Consider the following 21,900-nt stretch of genomic DNA (forward strand, 5'->3'; position numbering starts at 1 on the left):
GGCTGGGGCATGAGGGTGCTACAGTGTGGGGGCTGTCTGCCAGCTAGCCCTGCACTGTAGCACCCTTGTGCCCCAGCCAGCTCCTCTTCCACCCAATGCCACTACCCGGAGCCTGAGGCTGGACCTCCTGTCCCCCCCGGACCTCCTGTCAGCCCGGAGCTGCTCTGCCCCAGCTCAGTGTGCTGTGGTCCTGGACGTACATGTAAACACTGTGTCTAGGAGAAATAAATTCTGATGTGAACTGCACCGGAGCTTATTTTTTCACCCTAATTGCACATATAGATGCACCTTGTGGATACTTATTCCAGTACAGTTGTTCTTAACTTTTTTAGCCTCAAGGCAGCCCTCCATAATTGTTGTGAATTCAGCAGCAGCCCATGGTGCCTGCTTATATTTACTGAGCTAAAATCTAAATTCAGGAAAGTCATGGAGGGGGCCTTGAGGCTAAAAAGGTTGAGGAACGCTGATCTAACTGGTGCCAGAGGAGGATGGTGGGAGCAGGACTTCATGCTGCTGTGCCTTATTGTTTCCACCATCTTCTCCCTCTCCACATTGCTAGTCCATACCTGGGGGAGAAGGGGGCAAGGCAAGTTCTTGTGGTTGAACCTACTGCCCTGAGGTCATGCATGCTGGCAACTGGAGGCATCCAACCCTCCACTAGCCCTGGGAGTGTGGGAGAGGCCGCAGGGATGAGCTGGGCTGAAAAGTGGAGCTCCATCCACTTATCTGCTTGTCTGTCCATAGCAAAGTACACAGGTCAGAGGGTAGGGGCAGAAAGCACAAGGGTGCCAAACTGTGGAGGAGGGCAGCAGTTGACAGCAGGCCACAGATGAGCAGCTGGGGACACTGCTGGTCTGCGAGACACTGCAGCAGGCATGGGGAGCTGCACAGGGGAGGGGAGTGCTTGACTCTTCACACATGGGTTGGGCCTTGCAGCATCCCTCAAGGCATCTTGTGGCACCACGATTGAGAATCATGCTCTAGCATGTGTGACTTTCCTATGGATGACATTGTTTGGGGACTAGTTTAAACTAGAACAAAATAAAACATAGTTACCACCCCTGTATTTATGTTACAGTTGCAGAGAGGTCAAGGCAATGGTTCTCAACCTTTTGAGACTCGAGTCACCCCGATTTGATTTGAGGCTCCCCCCACAACTTCTGTGAATTGAGCAGCACCCCATTTTCAAAACGAATGCATTTATTACAGTGCTTCCCTCCTTGTCGAGAGGGCAAGGCAGCAACCTGCTAGGGAGGAGCCTGAGCCTGCACTTATCTCCTTCTGCCTTGGGGCACCCTTCAGAAGATCTCACGGTGCCCTGATTAAGGCATCCAGATGTGTGAATCTGAGTCTCATCAACCCAGGTATAAATGGGCACCTGGTCGTTCAGGCTGGCATGTCAGAGTTGCCTGGCTGTTAATGCTACCCACGTTGTTCCCTCTGTGGGAGGACATGCTGCCATAACTCTGCTGGCCTAGTGACACTGGTGCAAATACTGGAGTATAACAAGTAAAACTTTCATGTGTAGGCAGCCATGGGCGACTTGGCCTGTGGGTGCTCTTTGTGCCACATGTGGAAGCTTTCTTGCTTTTCTGGAAACCCAGGAGTGTCTCACGGCTCAATGGAGTGTGCCAACTGTCCGTGTCGTCCCAGGTCTCCCTAGAATGGAGTTTACTACAGTTCAGGCCAGGACCTAATGCTGCAAATACTTCCACTTATTTTAGATAAGTGACAAGGCCCAGTGGCTTCTGATGCTTAGAAGTCAGCACGCGCCTCAGTGTTTGCAGGTTTGTAGCCCTGCTTGTGTTCCACTCCCAAGTTTATTCAAATACTGATCTTTGAACACAAAAACCTTTGGGACCTGGGCTGGGTACTTGTTCTCCCAGACTAGCTGGTTTCAGGTGGGAGGCTGGTTTCACTGCAATACTTACTTATAATATGCTGGGTTCCATATGGACAACGATATTCCTTAGTGGGTGTCTACACGAGGTGCTTTACTGTGCAGCAGACTAATCTCCTGAGCATTAAAGTGTTGCTGTCTACATGTGTGTATCATTTACTGTGCAGTAAATTAGTCTACTGCACAATTAGCTACTACCTGCAAATTTGCTCCTGGTCAGCCCCAACACCAGGGGGCCACAGGGGATGGGGAACTCCCTCAGTCATGGCACTGCTCAGCTCCCCCTGGAGCTGGGTGCCCAGTAGTGCTGGGACAGGGTAGCTCTCTGCTGCCCCCCTCCCTGCTTCCCCATCCTGGCACTGCTCAGCTCCTGGCTCCCCACAGGCACAGGGGGTTGAGGAGCGCTGGGACTGGGGAGCTCTCTGCTTTCCTGCAGAGCCAGGAGCTGGCTGGGAGTTGCTCCAGAAGGAGGACTGCTCCTGGCCAGCCCCTGGCTGCTTGGAGATGCCCTGCTGGGCATGGGGCTTGTCCCCATGTGCATAGGGCTGGGAGAGCTCTGCAGCAGCAGCTGTCTCCTGGCCCTGAGCACATCAAGACCCCTCACTGTGTGCAGAGGGCCAGGAGACAGCTGCCCCTGCAGCTAGCAGAGCTCTCCTGGCCCTGTGGGCATCAGGACCAGCTCTGGGCCTGCACCCCAGGGAGCTGGGAGCGTTTCCTGGCTGCTGCAGGGAGCCAGAGCAGGGTAGGAGAAGCTGTGTACTTGACTGTCTCCATTGGGAGCAGATCTGCTCCCAAGAGGGAGCACCTGTAGACTCTGTGCACATGTAAAACACTGCACAGTAAGCCTTTATAGCATTAATAGCAAGTGTAGATGCTCCCAGTGAAATTCTGCCTGGCCAATCTCTCCTCCTAAAATGGGAATTTGCTCTGATCGCTGTCTACTGAGCTCCGTAACAAGGTTTCCAGCCTCGTACGTGAATCGAAACTTTTTGTTTCAAGAGCTGTCAGGTGCAATGCTCCCCTTGGCTTTGATGGGACCCTTGCTGCAATATGCCAGCACCCAAATAGCCTGATGGACACACATGCAGGCTTCTAAAGCCAGCATAAGCCAATGCCTGGTTCAAAGTCATTGTCTCTAATGCTGTAATATGCATTCTGCAGAAGCAGCACCTAATATGAAATACTGATATTAACTTTTCCAAGGTCAAGTCTCATTCATCCCAGAGCTCAGGAGATGAGGCTTGTGTGTAGGTGATGTAGCCTTCTCTTTAGAAGCAAAGAATTGCCCTTCTGAAATGCGTGGTAAATTTTAAAACTGGCCCTCAAAAAATCACATAGGTTTGGATTGTGAACCTTTTTGTCCACACTAGTGGACAAAGACTCAGTAGAGGTGTAACAGCCTTACCAGAAGAGGAGGCCCAGCTTCTGGAGGATGGTGCGAGATGTCAAGTTGGCTCTTCAGCCCCTGGAAGATGTCTTTGGTAGAACTAATGGGAAAAGGGAAAAGGGAAGCGAGGCCAGCACCTTCAAAGGTGTAGGAAAGAGAAGTAAACTATGTGCTATCCCCAAGGATTGAAGAAGGGAGAAAAAAGAATACAGACGTACTCAAGGAAAAAAAGGATGCAAGGAGAAGAGACCAGACCTGCTGAATGGGGTCAGTGCTATGACCAGGCTCATAAAATGAAGGGGAAGACTGAGCTCAAGAAGTGAGCAGAAGGCTCCATATGAAAGGTGGTGCAGTCTATCAGGAAATGTGCTTTGGGGTATAGGAGCTGTGCGTAGGAATATAGGAAGCAGAAATTCTTAGGTCTTCTATGCCCCCTTTTGTGAAGCACATTGAGATCAGTGAAAAGGCAGTGATGTGGTATTGAGGTAACAGGTTCATACGACCTCATTCTGCTCCTAAGCCAAATCTGGTATAACACCACTGGACATTTGTATAAAATATCAGGATAGAGACATAATTCACTGTGTTTGTTTGAAGCTCATATCTGCTTTGATTAGTCGGTGTGGTGCAAAGCCACTCTGCCACCTTCTAAAATAGCAGTATGTCTGCATATTGTCTAGCATTTTGATGAGGATTTTGATTGACATTAAAGATCTGTCATAATTACGGTATTTCTAGCTCAGGCTAAAAACATGTGCCTTTCTACTTGTGCTTTATGGTGAATCATTCTCCAGACTCTCTGAAGGTATGTCTGTACTGAACTTGCCCCATTGACTGCCGTGTTTTGAAGAGATGCCTGAGCTAGCTTTAAACTAGGTTAGCTCAGGTAGTGAGAGCAGTGTAGTTGGGATGGCCCTGAGCCCGGCATGGGCCATCAAAACTCATCCAAGAAACAGGATAAATTAACCTGTGCTGAGATCTACGATGCCATGGGTATTCTGTTCCTGGTTCTTGAGCTGGCTGCTTTGGTGGCCCTGTAGACCTACCCTACAAATCTTAATGTCAGAAGGAACGGGAGTTAGTAACTAATGTGAGCCCTTAGACGGATGATGACTACAAAGTGTTTTGTTTCGTTTTGTAGGGAGGAAGTTTACAATGTCACAAAGGACCAATGACAAAATACAACCTTCTATCTATCTATCTATCTATCTATCTATCTATCACCCAAGACAAAAAGAAACAATGTGCAGCTGTTTGTTTTCTTTTTGAAGCACATTGGTTTGAGAGCCGGTTCTGGGGATTGGTTAGACGGCTGCTATTTTTTTCATGTTTATCATGGAATGAGTTGAAAAAAGTCAAATTCTTTCACATCTTGAGCCAGTAGGAAAGTATTTGCATAAGTGGAAATTAATGTGTAGAATTTCTCTGCACGTTTATGGCTGCTAAGTAATGGCATCATTTCGCTTTTCGAGACGATTTCAGGAATTGTTCCATTCATTGTTACTAAATGCCTTTTACATGTAGAGCTGGCGTGAAATATTGCTGTCAGTGTTTTGGCTTTTGTACACTGCATTGCATGACTGTTACAGGAATCTTTGCTTTTATACCCTATGAAGTTATGTGACAGGTTTTTGTTTCTTGGAGGTTTACTTTTCTACAGTAGCAACCATTTTACGTGATGGAATGAAACACAGATTTGGGGATCAGGGTAAGAAACAACGTACCTTGTGAGTCAGACTTTTTCTCTTGATAGTTGACACCTGATCATGTTGCAAAGCGAAAGGCAGTCTAGAAGAAACAGATGTATACTCAATTTTCAGAAAACTCTTAAATCAGGTAGGAATCAGAAGCCAAATTTCCAAAGGCTCTTAGCCACCTAACAATGTAGCTCAAGCTGTGACAGATATTCAGTTAAAGGCATGATGTGATCTGATCCCTGATCCTGACAATTGTGCCTCCTGCCATGCCACACATGCGTGGCACGATGCACAGTTTTGGGACTGGGGATCAGATCCCAATCACACTCTACTCGCCAGTGCAGAGGGAGACTGCAGTCATGTTCCTGGACTCCCCTTGCACCAGCAAGTGAAAAGCTGGAGGTGCCTGTGCATGAGCGCAGAGGCTGCTCTGATGCACGGTAATTACAGTGCGTTGTATCACATGCGATCAAGTCTGCTAGAGCATAATCATTACCACGCTCCAACAGCCTCTTCATCTCGTGCACCAGCATCCCTGCACTTTAACATGGCGGTAGGGGCGCTTGAATTAAAGCTTGTCGAACGAGCTTTAGTTCAAGCACCCCTGCTGCCATTTTGAAGTGTGGGGATGGTGATACTTGAGACACTGTGGTGCTTTAATTCGAGCAGCTCTCAGCTGCTCAAATTAAAGCGCCACCCCCAGAGCATGTGTAAAAGTACCCTGCATGCCCAACCAGCAGCCAAGGGTTGTCTGGCTCTGGGTTTGCACCGATGCTTGAACCAGCCCAGTGCGGTCCCCAGAGCTGGCTGACAATCAGCTGATTGTTGGCTGGATCCAAGGACCTCACTGGGGCTTCAGCTGGTGCAAGCATGGTCCCTGCTGGCCAACACTCAGCTGATCCTTGGCTGGCTCTGGGGACTGCACCAGGGCTTGAATTGGCCCCACTGCAGTCCCTCGAGCCAACTGATGATGAGCTGATCAGTGCCTGGCCCTGCAGACCACACCAGCACCAGTTTGAGCCCTGGTGCGGTCGCAATCAGCTGATTGTTGGCCAGCAGGGACCACATTAGGGTTGGTTGGAGACCCAGTGTGGTCCTAATCCTGCCGCATGTTCAATTTGAGGCACAGTGGAAACCAGCTACAAAAATACTGCACATTTTCTATGTAATAGTTTTATTGACCGTTTCCCTTTTTCTGGCACCATTAATTCCCTGGATGTGTAGCTGGGTTACTATTTAAAATTGTGATAAACAGACTAATCATGTCTTAAGTGTAATGTCTACCAGGGGGCTGAGTGCATAGAGAGATTTTCAAAAACAACTAAGCAGGTGCCTAACTCCAGTTCATTTCAGTGGCTGTTGGAAGGCACACTCTGTCCATCTTCAGATCCTTAACCACCTCTTATATTGTTCCCACCATCTGATTTTCAGTAGTGATGCTGAGTTAGAGCCATAAAGGGACTGGGATATCTGGCTCTACAAAGTAGTCCCTTTGGGATCAACCCGGGCCTGCGGACTACTTTGTAGATCCACATATCCCAGTCCCTTGGATGTGGCACGTGAGAGCAGTGGAAGTGTGCCATGAGATCTGCTTGTGCAAGGAGGTAAATGCTCTCGTCCCCTGCCCAGCACCTGTGCCTGACCCAGCTACTCCAGTGGCGCCTCCAGCTGCTCCTCTGGAGACTACAGTTGCTGCTGCTGGCTTCTCCCACGCTTCCCCGCCCCGGGCAGCTGCTGTGCTGGCCCCTGCCCATGCTCCCAGCAGCACTCTGCGCTGTGAACGGGCAGATGGACACACAGACAGGGCCACGCTTTGCTGCCCAGCTTGTCCCCTCCACTTCTCCCATGCTCCCTGGGCTAGCAGGAGGGGCCACAAGGGTGGTTGCCAGCATTTGAGACCCTGCAGGAGCAGTCTCAACAGTGGGAGTTGCCCTTGCCCCCGAGGTACAGATCAGGGGTTGGCAGGGGGCAGGCTGTGGAAAGAGCAGGGAACGACCCTTTTTGGGGTTGTTTCTGGTGTCTTTTTTTAGCAGTACATCTCAGCACTCATTCCCTTTCCTGTGGCAGGAATATGCTTTGGAAAAGAAAAGTATTATTTGGGGGGGGGGGTGGTCTGTGTGCACACATCTATACAATGTTTTTTTCTTTTCCAAAGCATATAACATATTTCAAAACACCTACACACACACACCTTTTCAGTTATCAGAATGAAGTATGCTGCCAGTTTTAATTTAGAAGAAGTGTTCCCTGGCTATGTATAGATAGCTAGATGTGTTTCCCAAACTTTTGATACACAGGGAACACATTTTTCTAGATTTAAAATTGGCAGCACACTTCACTTTTACAACTGAAAAGGTGTGTATATTTTCCCCCCATATATATACGGGAAGAGTTGGACACTTAGGAGTAGGATTTGTAACAGGTACCATGTTGAGTAGGAGGCCTTCTGTGCTAGATAAAAAGAAGTGGTGCTGTGAGTGATGTGTCTGAAATCCCACCACTTGCTAAGGAACAGGTGCCTTACTTTTGGCTGTGGGGAGGCATTTCATCCCACTCCAGATTCACAGCCTTAAATCTTCAAATGAAGGGAGGCACGGAAGCCCTTTTCCCCCAACAATCAAGTAGGCAGAGGCGGTGACGCCTTTTGGAAGGAAGAGCCCTACAGTCAGTTTAAGTATGAAAGAAGGTGAAAGCAGCTGGGATAAGTTTCTGGGGCAGGGAACGCAGCCAGGGCTGTGCGGGTAGGATGTGCTGTGTGCAGTCATGCTTGCTGTCCCCAGGTTGAAGACCTATGTTTCCTCCTTGCTTCTGGATCTTGCTGGTTGCCACCTGGGGCCAGGAAGGATTTTTTTTTTATTCTCCTGGTGCTACAGGTGTCAGAGGTTTGTTTTTCACCTTCCTCAGAAACTCTGGGTATCGGCTGCAGGCAGGGTGGGGATTTTGACTGGGGTGTGCTGGGACATAAACCCAGAGGTTCCTGGTTAAAGGGTCTTGGCCCTCCACTTAAGGTCAGCCTGACTGGGGATCAGGAAGGAGTTTTACCCCATGGTCAGATTGGTACAGACTGTTGGGGAGGAGGTTAGCCTTTATCTGCTGGGGGGGGGGGCATGGCCTTTAGACAGCTTTTGGTGTCTTGGGGCAATATGGTTGATTGTAGCAGGGTTGATTGTGTGGTTTTGCAAATAGATTAGACAAGGACTTGTCTGGGATGGTTCAAATAGGGATGATCCTGCTGTGCAGAGGTCCCTTCCAGCCCTGCTTTCCTATGACTTCCGTGTTTCAAGCACTCTACCAAGATTTGGGAGATGCAAGTTGAATTTCCTTTTCTGCCTGTGGGGATTCAAACCTACATTTCCCATGACTGTGCCCTAGCATCCCCCTCTATAGCAGCTTGGGGATGGTGTGGGGAGAGCGGGCGCTCACTTTATTGCAGCTGGTCCACTGGATGTGGAATAGCCCTCGAGCCAGGGGCAGAGATGCTGTGCAAGCTTGAGTGTGATGCTCAAGCCTAATGATAAGAGAGGCAATAGGCAGAGTGCACATCAGGGCTCTGGTCCCTGCTTTCATCCCCCTTTGCGTGTGTAATGCAGTGTCTGTGCTTCCCCTGCACGTGTCTGTGTGCAGCCTGATGTCTGAGTGTGCTCAGAGCACGTGGGCTGGGGCAGGGCCTGTAAAGCAGAGGAGTTGAAATTGCTCCACACTGTCAAGACTGAGCTGCTTGAGAGCAAATGCATGCATGGCTCAGGCCTTGAGGCACCTAGGATCTCAATAAAACTTAATCTCCTCTGTGATTTAGGAGCCCCTGAAAATGTTACCTGTGATCCCAGCCTGAGAGTCCTGATTTCCTCATTTCTAACCGTGTTGAACCCTCCTCACAGTTCCTCTGGCAAATATGAGTGTGTCAAACTGAGTTGGAGCAATGAGATGGGTGCGTCTACATGAGACGCAAACTGCACAGTAGCCTAATTCTACTGCGCAGTTACATGGAGGGCAAAACCTGTGCTGATATGCTACTGCGCAGTAGTATTAGGCTACTGTGCAGTTAGCGTCGCTAAAAAGCTGTGCGCTGGTGCTACTGCACAGTAGCGCCAATTAGTGCACATTGATTGAATCCTTGGTTGTGCAAGTACTAAACTTAATGTGCAGTAACTACGGTGCATTCATGAATGTGTAGACATACCCTATAAAAACAGTAGCATGGGGTTGTATGGTTATTGCCTCTCAGTGGCTCTGGGTCAAACTCACTTATTTGACAAGTAAAAATGTAGATTTTTTTTCCCCCTTTCTTCTCCTACCTTCAAGCCCCTCCAAACGGTAGATGACATGTTAACATCAGGCTCTGTTCCTTCACCAGAAAGCCTGGCTCAGTTCAGGGGTGTTTAAAACAATAGGCAAGGTGCAGTTAACATTACTCCACTGTTAACTTCATTACCGATTCTCTTCCAGAGGGACAACCAAAAGTAGAAACCAGGTGATACGCTCAGATTGGCAGCACTATTGGCTCTGTAGCTGTCACCCTTGTTCAGGCAGAGCTGGAAGGCAACACTTTTACAAGTTGGCTTTTCTGAACCCAACTGCCCCCTCGCTCCTCTCTGTCCCCCACCCCCTAATATAATTGGAGTAATTATAACTCACTCACCTACCTCACAGGGTTGTTGTGGGGATTATTTATTGATGTCCAAAGCTGAGAAATGCTGTTAATGTTGTACGTGTTGTTGGTGATTCTGTAATGCTCAATTTGGAAATGAGCATCTTGTACATCTAGGTTTCTCCACCCTCCACTGGGCTGTAGTGCACAGCACTGACTGTTGGGTAACTGCGGTAATAAGACAACGTAGGTCCTACTTGGCTCACGTGGAACAGTCTTTCCTGTAAAGATGAATTGCCACTTGCCAGTATTCACTATTGCTTCCCATACACTGCCCAGTGCCGACTGAGCGTGCTGTTTTTCTTTCAGGTTGTGTGCAATTCCCTGCGCCCGCTTTGCATAACAAATCCTGCACGTAGCTTTGTTTTGGCAGTATTTCACCTGGAATTAAGAACGCCTGAGGAAATTAGCATTTTACTTCCATAAAGAGGGTTGGGAAGTCTAATGTGCGATTTTAAATTGGTATAGCAATTTACATATAACTTAATTCACTGAAATTGGAATTGCAAGATGAGCAAAAATTGTCGAGAATTAGCTTCTTTGGAAATAGTTATGGGATCACAGGAACAGGATCATAGGAAATTATGTTTAATTGCTGAAAATTGAAATTCATCAAAGCATATTAAAGCTTTTTTATTAAGAAAAATATCCTTTGTTCCACACAGCAGAGTTGTTATTGCTATTTAACAATCTTATAAAGACACGGCAAGGTTTATGGTGGCAACAGTTTTATGCAGCCTGTTTAATACACAGTGCGCATGTCTACACATGCAACTAAAGCACACGAATAAACTCCGGAGCTTCTTGCTTTGGAGTTTTTTTGCTCCCAGACATGCCGTTTGAACGTGCGCGCGGAAGCAAGAAACTCTGGACATATTGCTCTGAAGTTTATTCATGCACAGCACATGGAGCCCAGCTGGAGCAGCCTGGGCTGGCAGGGGACCCCACACTGAAGGCTCCTGTGCCCCAGCCAGCCGGGGCAGTATCTACACGTACGCTGCTGCACACAAAAAAACTCTGCAGCAGGGTAGTACTTGTCTTTTACAAGACTACCCTGCCACGGAGTTAATTAGTTTTGTGTGCCGTAATAGGGGTGCATGTGTAGACACTGAGTCGTTTACTGTGCACTTAACTAGTCAACTGCACAGTAAACATCTTGTATAGATGCTCCCAGGTCGAAGCAGCAAATCTCAGGAACTTATTTTAAGGGAGTCGGCTCATTTTATGACAAGTACACCCCCCAGTGATTTTACAGGGGTGCTTCAAGCCGCCTGCTGATTGAGAGGGGGCAGGAATATGCAAATTAGCGAACACAAAAAATAGGTGATTTTTGCCTCTATAGTTGGGAACCAAAATATACCTATAAATTGAAGGTCTAAAAGCCAAAAGGTTGGGTTTTAAAAACTGACATCTTTGGTGGAATGGGGTTTGTTTGTTTTTTTGCTAAGCGCTGAATATTTTGGTTTGATGGCATTTAATACTGGAGTGAAATGATGGAAGTGGCGTCTAATTTTCAAACACCACCGTGGGGTTTTCAGATGAAGCAACAGTAGCGCTCGCTGAAATCAGTGGAAGCTGCAAAGACTAAGCAACTTTAATATTCAGACCACTTATTAACTATGAATTAACTACTTCATCACTTGCTAACTAGGTATCACTTATTTACCTAATTTTGCTCAAGGAGATTAGACACGTAGTGGGAGATTTTGCAAATGGAAAAAGGGCATGACCGCCGAGGCAAAATCCACATTCATTGTGCTCCAGTGTAAGTTTAACACTTGAAGAATAGTAATAAATACTGCCTCAAATTTTCAGACGAGCCAAGTGTGAGATGTTCAAAACATCTCTAACTGGGGAAACAGCGCAGCGTGGCTGTTGTGGAGTACACTGTTCCATAACAGCCCGCTAAGCACTGTATTTCAGAATTAAATACTTGATTCTATGGAAAGTTGGCCACCTAATAATTCCCTCTTGGTTGCCCTGAAACCCCAAGCCCATATCAAGGACTGTGTCAAAGTATTTGTTTAGTTAGAGAGAACAAAATGCTAAAATGTCTTACCTTGGAATTATTGCAGCAGTGCGGATGGTAAAGCAAAAATAATTTAAGATAAAAGTTCTGTCAATGGGCACCAGGAGGATTTGCTATGTTATAGACCCATATTGCTCATGATGCATACACCTTCATTACTCTTTCACATCCCTCCTGGTAGTAACATAATCACCTATTAAGAGGGAACTAGAAGGATTAAAGTTAGAGAAAGTAGCTGGTAGCTCTCATGAAAATACACAGAGATCATCTGATGGCTTTCCAAGCAATAAAGTTGTGCTGAGCTTGAAATTTCGTTTGCTTTTGCTTGTACAGATAGTCGCAGCAATAATGGCCATCACAGGAATTGTTATGATGGCATATGCCGATGGTTTCCATGGTGATTCAATTATTGGTGTAGCATATGCTGTTGGCTCTGCATCCACATCTGCATTGTATAAGGTAGGTCATAATTTTTTCATTAATAGCTGGAGATTATCCCATGGATCATACATTTCATAAATGCACACGTGCAAAGCACAGTGAAATATGTAAGATTCATCTTTGTTGCATCATTTACATTCAGAGCATGCTGGACATGTCAGAAAAGTTACTATGGGGATAATTAGTTTGTGGCTGGCAAGTGTTCATAGTGGTTTTGCTTTACGAGCCTTTAATGAAATCGCTATTAGTCTATGACAAATAGATCAGCATCTCTGAGTCCATCATTTTTTGCCAAAGCAGTTGATGCTTTTTGCAGTGGGCTTGTTACACAAAACAATGAGAAAATCCTGAATGCAGCTAGTGCCATGTTTCTGTTGGTCGTAGCAAACTTCTCATCTCCGATCTGCACTGCGGATCTCTATTGCATATTCTGCACTCGTTCTGGCTTGCCCATCAGCACATGGGCAAGCAATGCAGCATATGCATTAAAGGCTTCAAGTGTGGGAGATGGGAGTCTTCTGGCCCAAGTTTTGGAACGTGTGGCTTTGCTTGGAAGGGTGACCTCTATTTTACCTTCTCGGCCTTCAGAAATGCATTGGATTAAGTGCAGCTGCAGATGCATGCAGGGTCCCTGAGGTCATTGGGGGTCCCCATTTGTTAACTAAGGCAGAATTTGGATCCATTTTGAACGAGAGATCCAAAGCTGGCTCCTACTTACAGTCTTTGGTATACCTCTCTACGACTAGTTACTAGTCGCAATGGATCTTGTGGGGACAATTGTTACTGTGATTCACACAACCTGGCATGCCAGTGACTTCAGAAACAGCGAGGGCTTAATGTTCTTCACACATCAGCTTTGCACTGGCAGGACTTGGTTGAAATCAGTGCAGTTGCTCCTGATGAGTATCCTTGCGAGGTCAGAACTGAGCCCTGTAACTGCATGTGTGACCTTTGCCATCTCTGGGATTCTTATTTGCATTTGTTCCTTGTGACAGTGTGTGTGTTAGCTTTGATTTCAGTGATTCTTCCTTTGTGCTGTGAGGACAGATGTGATTTAAGTGCCTGGCCAGGAGCTGGGGTCCTGAAAGCACGGGCGATGGCACAGTGCCCACTCCTAGGAGACAAACAGGGAGAAAGTAGCAGGAAGGATTGACCATGTGTACATAAGGAAGCTGGCTAGAATAAGGGCTGTCCTCCTAGCACAGGGTGGGACTGTTTAGCGCTGCCTCGCTGGTTGAGCACTTACTCAACAGTCCCAGTGAAGGCAACAGAAGTGTTCACTTGGGCAGCCAGGACCGAGTTTTATGTGAACAAGTCAGGTCATCCCACCCTGGGGTCAAGCCCACAGGAGGGCATTGCGGGGGTGGAAACCTTAGTGAAGACCTCTTGCACTGCTACACAGGTGGGTTTGCTTTTCCCATGCCCAAAGCTTTGCCTAATCCCCAGGGAGCCATGTGCATGGCAAAACTTTGCATGGGGTGGAAGGTAACTGTGCTAATACGTTTCCTTTTCCCTGCAGGTTTTGTTCAAGATGTTCCTTGGAAGTGCGAACTTCGGGGAAGCTGCTCACTTTGTCTCTACACTGGGCTTCTTCAACCTAATTTTCATCTCCTTTACCCCGGTCATACTGTATTTTACAAAGGTGGAATATTGGTCCCCCTTCTCTGCCGTGCCGTGGGGTTACCTTTGTGGAGTAGCCGGCCTCTGGTTAGGTACTTGCTGAATGTTTTTTTTTTTTCCATTTTCTCTAGCACTTCTTGTTGTTTTGCATTTCCCACAGAATAAACAGCCACCAGCATGACCATTCCCTTTCTTACAGCCCAGTGATTCTCAACCGGTGTGCCGCAGCACCCTGGGGTGCCGTGAGCTCCTTTTAAGGGTGCCGCATGGTGCCACACAATGTTTGCAGTTAGTTGTGCAAATGCCTACATGTGAGTCGCCGGATAAAATGGGAATCCATCGTGTCAAAAACATGTGGCTCCCTTGTGTTCTTTCTGAGCTATTTGCAACCAAAAAGCCACTCTGTTCTTTTTTTCCATAGTCAAGAAATGAGTGAAAACAAAGAGCTGCCATTTTCCAAGCGGTGTTTTGAAGCTAATGAGGTTGAGAGCTGCTGCATTTCCCATTTCAAAAGCAGCATTCTTTCATAGATAACATCCTCCATGACCGTTTCAGGCTGGACATAAGGAAGAACTTCTTTACTGTCCGAGACCTCAAGGTTTGGAACAGACTGCCGCCGGAGGTGGTTCAAGCGCCCACTTTGAATGCCTTCAAGAGACATTTGGATGTCTATCTTGCTGGGATCCTATGATGCATGCTGATTTTCTGCCCCTGGGGCAAGGGGCTGGACTCCACCATCTTTCAAGGTCCCTTCCAGCCCTAATGTCTGTGAAATCTGTGAAATCCGTGAAATCTTTTCTATACAATCAACTACTGTGTGGGATGCTGGAGAACAATGAATGTGTGTTAGGAAAGAATGGAGTGGAAAAGCATTAAAAAATTTAACCCACCAAAAGAAGAAAGGCTGGGTCTCTTACAACCGACAGCAGGTTGCACATGGTGTTGCACCGCTCCTGGGGCAGCTGCAGAGGTGTGCAAAGCCCAGCAGCAGCTGCCTCCACCCTGCGCATGGATTGGGGGGTTGGGGGGTCCTCTGCCGGGGTGCTTGCAGCAGCAGGAGGCCCTCCCGCATCCTTGGATGAGCCACCCAGGCTCTGATTGTCGCATAACCTGGCCTGACCCCTGCCTGTCTGTGCCACACTCCCTTCCTCACTGCGGGGGCCTCGATCTGCCCTCCGCCGATGGTCCTTTACGCCCCCTCATAGACTCACCTGCTGGGTGGGTGGTTTGGAGGGGGCATGCGTGCATGCACACATGCGCTCAGCCCCCTCCCCCCATATAATTTTAATATAAAGAGGTACATAAGCTGAAACTTTGAGACAGAAGAGGTACACTTGTTAAAAAAGGTTGGCAACTCCTGTCTTACAGGTTTGAACTGTTTCGTCTCAACATCCCCGTTCTGGTACCTTATGGTTTCCTACACAATGTGTGTGCTTTAAAATAAACTCAGTATGACAGCACGCATTGGATTAGTTATTCAAATATTTATTCTTTAAGCCTTCTCCATTAATTACGGTTTACATGTAGGGACCAGCTAAGCTGGGGCATCTTTGTGTTGAGTGCTGAGATGCCATATTCTCTTCTTTTGTACAAATGACCTTCAGAGGGCTGTATTGTCTACATCCCCTATATAACTTCCCTGCTTTACTTAGGAAGTTTCCTCTTTCAAAGCTCAGTTTTTGAAAAGACCTGTTGAAATGGAGCAAGAGGTGCTTCATACTCCAGGCATAAGAGAACTCTTTCCTTTACTAACTTGTCCATCAATTTATAGCTGAACAGATTGTTATCTATCTCCATTGTAAGTAGGCTAGAAACACTTCTCAGAAACTATTGTAGAAGCCTAGATGGGCTTCCCAGCCATTCAGAGACGCATTCAGACATGGTGGCTGAGGTGATGTGAGCCAGGTTATCTTTCATTCCCTGCCCTGGACCTAATTGCATCCACTCTCTGGTCTTATCACCTAAAGATATGGTTGAACATGTAAATGAGGGCAGGATGGAGCAGCTGCACAGAGCAGGCAGAAAGCCAGTCTAACTCCATCTGTGCTGTTTTCTACCCTGAAACCAGCATACGAGGGTGTCTGCGGTGGGGTGTGGAGAAGCGGGTTTTGGCTGGGGTGCCTGTGCTCACCGATGGTCTAGCTGGTAGAATTGTTCCTTGGGAGCTTTTCCAGTTCGCAGCAGCATCCCAGCAACTGCTCTGAAGTTGCAGTGGGGCCAAAGTAGCTCCAGGCTTGGGGAGGATGGGGCATAAAGCTGCCCGTGACACATACCCCGCTGCACTGAGCACCGTTTGGCTGAGGACTCACTCAGGGAGCCTAACTGGGCAGCACTCAGCTCGAAGCATAGCTATCGGACAGGTCATGGCAGCAGCACCCATGCTTTAACAGGACAGTACTGCCCCATGGGATATGAACACAGGAACACAGCCGAGACAATGAAACAGCAGAGATGAGCCTGACCCAACACTGGAGTACCCACATTCTCACAGTATCGGCTCAAATATACAGTGCAACATTTCCTCAATTGCCTAGGAGATTCCCGTGCTCTATAGAACAAGAGGAATTTCAGAGGGGCGCTAAGGGCCCAGTCTACCAAGCGCATGAAAGCCGTCAGAGTTGGGTGCCTAAGTACCATTGTGCATCTGGCCTAAGTAGCTTAAAGACTTCTGCTTAGGACACTGGTTTTATAGACAATGGTTCACCTCAGTAGGGTCCTTCTGGTCCCTGAGTGTCTTAAAGCCCATGAAAGTGGATTTCATATCCTTTCTACTTACTGTACCGCTCTCCCTTCTTCCCCCTAACTTGCAGAGGAGAGGACTCTTCTGTTTGCACAGCTAGGGCTGGCTACATGTCCCTGGCAGGGGTGCGTATGTGCTGCTTGCTGATACTGTCCTTTGATGGATGGTCCCACCCTGGGCTGCTCGCTCAGTCCCCCAGGGAATAGCAAGACCACAGAATTGCAGTTGAGAGGGAGTGCAATTGGAGAGCAATCCTAATTTCTTTTGTAAATGGGGCACAAGGTGTTTTTTGAGGAGGGAAGCAAGTCTGTATGGCTTTTCTTGAAGCTTTGGAATAGAAAACTAGTGCACTTGGAGTTTTCTATATGTATACCCAACCTTCTTCTTCCTCATGCAGAACCTCCATTCCTTTCACATTCCCACACATACAGGCTCAGTCTTGTGTAAGAACATAGTAAAGCGCGTGGTATAATTTCATGACATTTTATGAAGTTGTGTCTCTGACACTCTTGTGCCTTGTCCTCTGTCTCGACAGCGTTCAACATATTGGTCAACGTTGGAGTCGTGCTAACGTACCCCATCCTGATTTCCATCGGGACAGTGCTCAGCGTTCCTGGAAATGCAGGTACACCTAGTGCCGTTAATGAGTAAAGATCATCGTCATGCCCTATGTCTTCTCAACCTCTTTTGCAGTTTTTTTTTTTTTAACTTCAGTGGCAATTTAAATAAACATGAAACTGGCAACAATAGAGACTTAATTCTGCAAGTGCAGTTTTTTCTAGTCCTTTCCACTGGGGTAATTAAAAGGTAAATATATTATTTTGCAGTAGCTTATCAAGTAGCCTGAGGGCTCAGCTCTGTGCCTATGGAGGCTGCCTGTTGGGGTGGGGGGGAAGTTGGTGGACAGGGATGGAAAGCCTTGATCCCATGTCTGTGACCCATATGCTGGAGGTACAGCTGAGCCTGGGTAGAAGGACATGTTATCTGTGAAGTGCTAATGCTTAGGAGGAACTTTATGACTATGCAGGTGGTCAGGCATTGGAACAGGCTACCTAGAAAAGTTGCTGATTACCCCTGGAAATTTTCAAGACAGGTTAGATGGACACTTGGCTGGAATGATTTAATTAGGGATGATTCTGCCTTGAGCCTGGGGCCAGGATGAGATGACTTGGTGTAGTCCCTTCCAGCCCTTCTTTCCTATGATCCTATGAGCACAGATGACTTTCTCACTTGGAAAAAAATGGAAACCAAGGACCAGATTGTGACTCAGCCTTATTCAAGGCGTATATAAATTCTACTCTCCAGCCATAAATATTTATAGCTCCCCAGCAGACATTTCCATTAGGACAGAGAGCATGAAGGAAGTGAGAGTTTCTAATTCTATTTAGTATGAAATATGGAAGCCTAGTAGGCTATGAGACTATCGCAAGATGACTTTACAGTCTTTGCTTTCGTTGCCTTTCTCCCCCCTGTAGCTGTGGACCTCCTGAAGCATGAAGTGATCTTCAGTGTCGTAAGGCTGGGGGCTACCATTATCATTTGCATTGGATTTTTGCTAATGCTGCTTCCTGAAGAGTGGGATGAAATAACCCTAAGATTCATCAACAGCTTAAAGGAAAAGAAAAGCGAAGACCATGCGGAAGACATCACAGACTCCAGCGTGCATACCAGGAGCAGAAGCAGAGCCAATGGGACAGTGTCTATACCACTAGCGTAAAGCTGGTGACCCTCTAACTGCACGTGAATGTATATTCTGTGAATATAATTTAATTTTCTCGCTACTGATCTGCTAAATGACAGTATTGGTCTGAACTGGGGATGAATTGTATAAATCAATGATAAATACATCAATAATAAATGTTTACATTTATACACTTATAAAGGAACCAGTGTAAATAGCTACAATAATTTTTTTTATAATAAAAACACATTGGCTTGTGCTCTATTTACTATCATAATTTTAGATGAATTGTCAAGCCGCTGCCCCAAATGCTTTTAGACACTGATGGTAATCAAAGCCCTTCAGCCAGCTCCAAATGTATCCTGAGTGTCTCAGATAGAGTTCCCAGATATTGAGGCATTAATAATCTCTAGTCACGAAGAAAGCATTGGGTGTTAAAAGCAATAGCAAGGTTTGAGGTAGTGTGCTGTGCATCTACATGTGCAATTAATGCAAAGCAATAAACTCCAGAGCAGTTTAAGCTGGAGTAAACTACTTCTGGGTGCATCTACATTTGTGCCCAGGATAGCAGCAATTTGAGCCAGGGTGAAGCAGGCCCAGGCTGGCATGAGATATGGGGCTCAGCCCCAGACCCTGGGGTGGGGGAGAGGGTAGTCAAGGGGCTGGCTGGGATACAAGGGTGCAGAAAGTGCAGAGCCGTGTGGCTAGATGGCAGGCAGGGGTCTGGCTTTAGCTGGGTGGGCTGATGGGGCACAATTTAAGCCTGCAGTCAGAGTCTACACATGCATTTAATTGCAGTAAATTACCCTGGTGTAAGATAATACCGTCCCCAACAGTACTATGTTATGCCGGTGTACATTAGTTGACTGCGGCCTAATAGCATCACACATGTAGACAGCGATACTTTACTCCACAGCTAATTAATCTACTCCACAGTAAAGTGCACATGTAGACATGGCCACTGAGTCACTATCCACAACATAGCATCTATGTAGTTCTCATGAAAATGTTTGTTATTTAAAAGTGCATTTGGGAATTGTTTTTATGAAGATCCACACATTGTGTCCTATGTGTTAAGAGAGATTGAGCTGGGCTCCAAAACATAAGGCTCCACATGCTCATAGGTACACAGGCACCTCACTTCTAATTATTTCAGTAGGTAGGCATCTAAATACCTTTGAGGCTCTGGCCCATATTTATCAGTAGTAAGGCCCAATGGATGATACCATGAATGGTGAGTATTGATGATAAGTCGAGAGCTACCTGGACCCAATTTCTGATTTGATTTGCTGTTCTATCTTATCAGCATCAGTTTGTAAAAAAGCTGTAAAGCAAAACCAACCAAGAAAATCTCTTTAATAAGCCAGCAGCACCTAGTGCACATGCCTCCACTCCTCATCCCAGCATCTCCAGTTACAGAATCGGCTCCAACTACAGCATTGTATAATAGGCTGTGTCTCTCAGCTAGCATTGGCCTTCATTAAGGGGGCTCCAGACCTATTCTGAGGTGTCTCTGAAGAGTGTAAGTGGTTTGTCAAAATCAGCGATCCTCCAGCCCTGCGCCTTGGCTCACAGCTGTTAAGCAGCAGAAGGCCTTTTGCAACTCCTGTCCAGACCACCTTACCTGGCCTATCTTTTTGCTACGGCTCAGTGACAGGAACAGCTATGGAGGTAACACAGGGTTCAAGCCTCCTATAACATCCCAGCGTCACATTGAAGAATTGTTCTTGTTGCTTCATTTGGAGACCAGGCTAGGCCTGAATAGCATTGACTTCTGCAGGCTCTGGTTGGATGGGATCATTACCAGACGTGTCCCAGATGTGACATGACTGCCGACCTCTCTTTATACGCTTCTACCCTACGGTCAGTCCTGCCTTCTTAAGGCAGTTAAGTCCCCTCCAAGTCGCATGTTCTTCCCAGTTTGGATGAAAATAGAAACAGCATCAACACATGCTAGAAAAGAATAGAAACATCATCAACACAGAGCAACTCCCTTAGTAAAGATCTGCCAGATGCTCACACCCTTTTCAGGCCAGATGGTAAACCCAGGAACTCAAAAACTTTCCTGAGGTGGTGAAGGCTCATGTAAGCCTGGCATCTGGTCCAGTGGCACTTGCCTGTAGCCCCTAGTGAGATCCATAGTGCTTAGGGGCCTGGTACCAGGTACCCACAAGTAATAAGCAGCAGCCCTGCTGATAGCATTAAGTGTGCAGTAGGCCACACACAAAGTGAGTGTCACCCTCCTTGGGCACCAGCACCATAGGTGATGCCAATGGACTCTGTCAGGGCCAGATCATGCTTAGTGCCAGCATGTCCTTGATTTTCCTTTCTGGGTCTTGAGCTGTTTCCTCAGTGACTGGCAGAAAAATAGCTCACAGGAGATTTGGGCCCTGTCTTCACTGGGTGCACAGCTAAGTGAGTGTGCCCAGGCTCACTAGGGACCACCTGCTTGTAGCACTGCAGGATCTCTCTGAGCTCTGACTCCTGGTGTAGGCGTTAAGTGATCTGATCAGACAGTGGTATCCTGTGGTGACTGATGTGACTCTTCAGCCCACGGTTCATGTCTTTTAGCTGCTGGACAACCCTGAAGCCTCCACCCCAGCCAGCCTGGAGCCTGTTGTTCTGCTCTGGTAGGGGCACCACCACCTGGCCCTCTATACTGTATGACCCGGCATGTGCAACGCGTTCAAACCAGACCTTTTGTTTCCCTTGAGTCTAGCTTCTCTGGCTAAACCCATGTATTTGATTTCAACACAGCAAGGCATGATATACTCCGCCACAGACGTTACTTCTGAAAAGACCTTCCTTTCCCGTTCTTTGCTTGGCAGGTCCCGGAGAACCACACACCGTCTTCCCGTATCAGGGGAAGTGATTCAGAGGGAAATTTGCTCAAAGCAAAAGACAGGTAGGGAAAGTATTTATCTCAGTTATGTAGGTGCTGATCCAGAAATGCCTCCAGCATTGTTTTCAGAGTCCCAGTAATTCTCTCCTTGGTCTGCAGGTGATTTACAGAGGCCTAGAAGTGCCTGGCCCCACATTTCTTGCACAGTAGAACTGGCACCTGGTCAGCGAGGAGCCCTCTCTGCTGAAAGCTGGCAGCAGAGCAGGTGCAATGAAGTCTCTTCTTGATGTGTTGAATCCCTTGATGTCCCAAGAGAGAAACGTCATGGGCCAAGCATAACAGCCTCAAGTGATACCTCTTGGGAAACACCTTGATGTCTCCTTCCTGTCTCTTGATCCTCCAACATGCATTTTCTCCAAGAGACACCTGTTCCCTGTAAAGGGACCTGGTCTCCCATAGGGAACTCTCCCTGCAGCCATTCCCTGCTGTTTTTGTGCCCCAACTCCCCTCCATCCTCCCCACGCACACACATGCAGTGCCCAGTTGCCTCCTCTGAGTTGCACTGCTGCCTGCCTGAAGGACTCTGACCCAGACCCATTGTACACAAGTTCACCGGCCGGCGGGTGGGTTGTGCTCAGATCCAGAGGATTCAGAGGCGTCACATGTTAAAGCCTTCCATGGGCCCCAAAGCTTTGTCCTGTGGCCCTCAGGAGTCAGTTCAGATATAAGCAGTAGGACCTGCTCAGCCTGGCCATAGTTCTGAACTTAGCCCGCTTCATCCGCTCCATCTCGTGCCTTTAGGACCCAGCAGGGAAGCAAGACCCCATGGCCAGTCTGGAGGGCAAATCTCTGGCTAATGCCATGTGCTCTCAGGAGCAGCATGCAGGGGTAGTTACATAGGTCATCTTAATTCAG

At 47.4% G+C, this 21,900-nt stretch overlaps 1 protein-coding gene across 1 annotated transcript in view; it reads left to right on the forward strand.

Annotated features, from left to right (window-relative positions):
• SLC35F4 (solute carrier family 35 member F4) overlaps positions 1-18,401 on the forward strand; it is a 107,234-nt gene extending 88,833 nt beyond the window's left edge. Inside the window, exons 5-8 of the mRNA XM_019518413.1 lie at positions 11,995-12,120; positions 13,622-13,814; positions 16,998-17,087; positions 17,938-18,401. Coding sequence (XP_019373958.1) covers positions 11,995-12,120; positions 13,622-13,814; positions 16,998-17,087; positions 17,938-18,179 — 651 coding nt within the window. The 3' untranslated portion in view covers positions 18,180-18,401. The remainder of the gene's footprint in view (positions 1-11,994; positions 12,121-13,621; positions 13,815-16,997; positions 17,088-17,937) is intronic.
• Positions 18,402-21,900: the final 3,499 nt, after the last annotated feature.

This window comes from Gavialis gangeticus, unplaced genomic scaffold (assembly GCF_001723915.1).
Source record: "Gavialis gangeticus isolate Ggan-Ray unplaced genomic scaffold, GavGan_comp1, whole genome shotgun sequence".
Classification (NCBI taxonomy): Eukaryota; Metazoa; Chordata; order Crocodylia; family Gavialidae; genus Gavialis; species Gavialis gangeticus.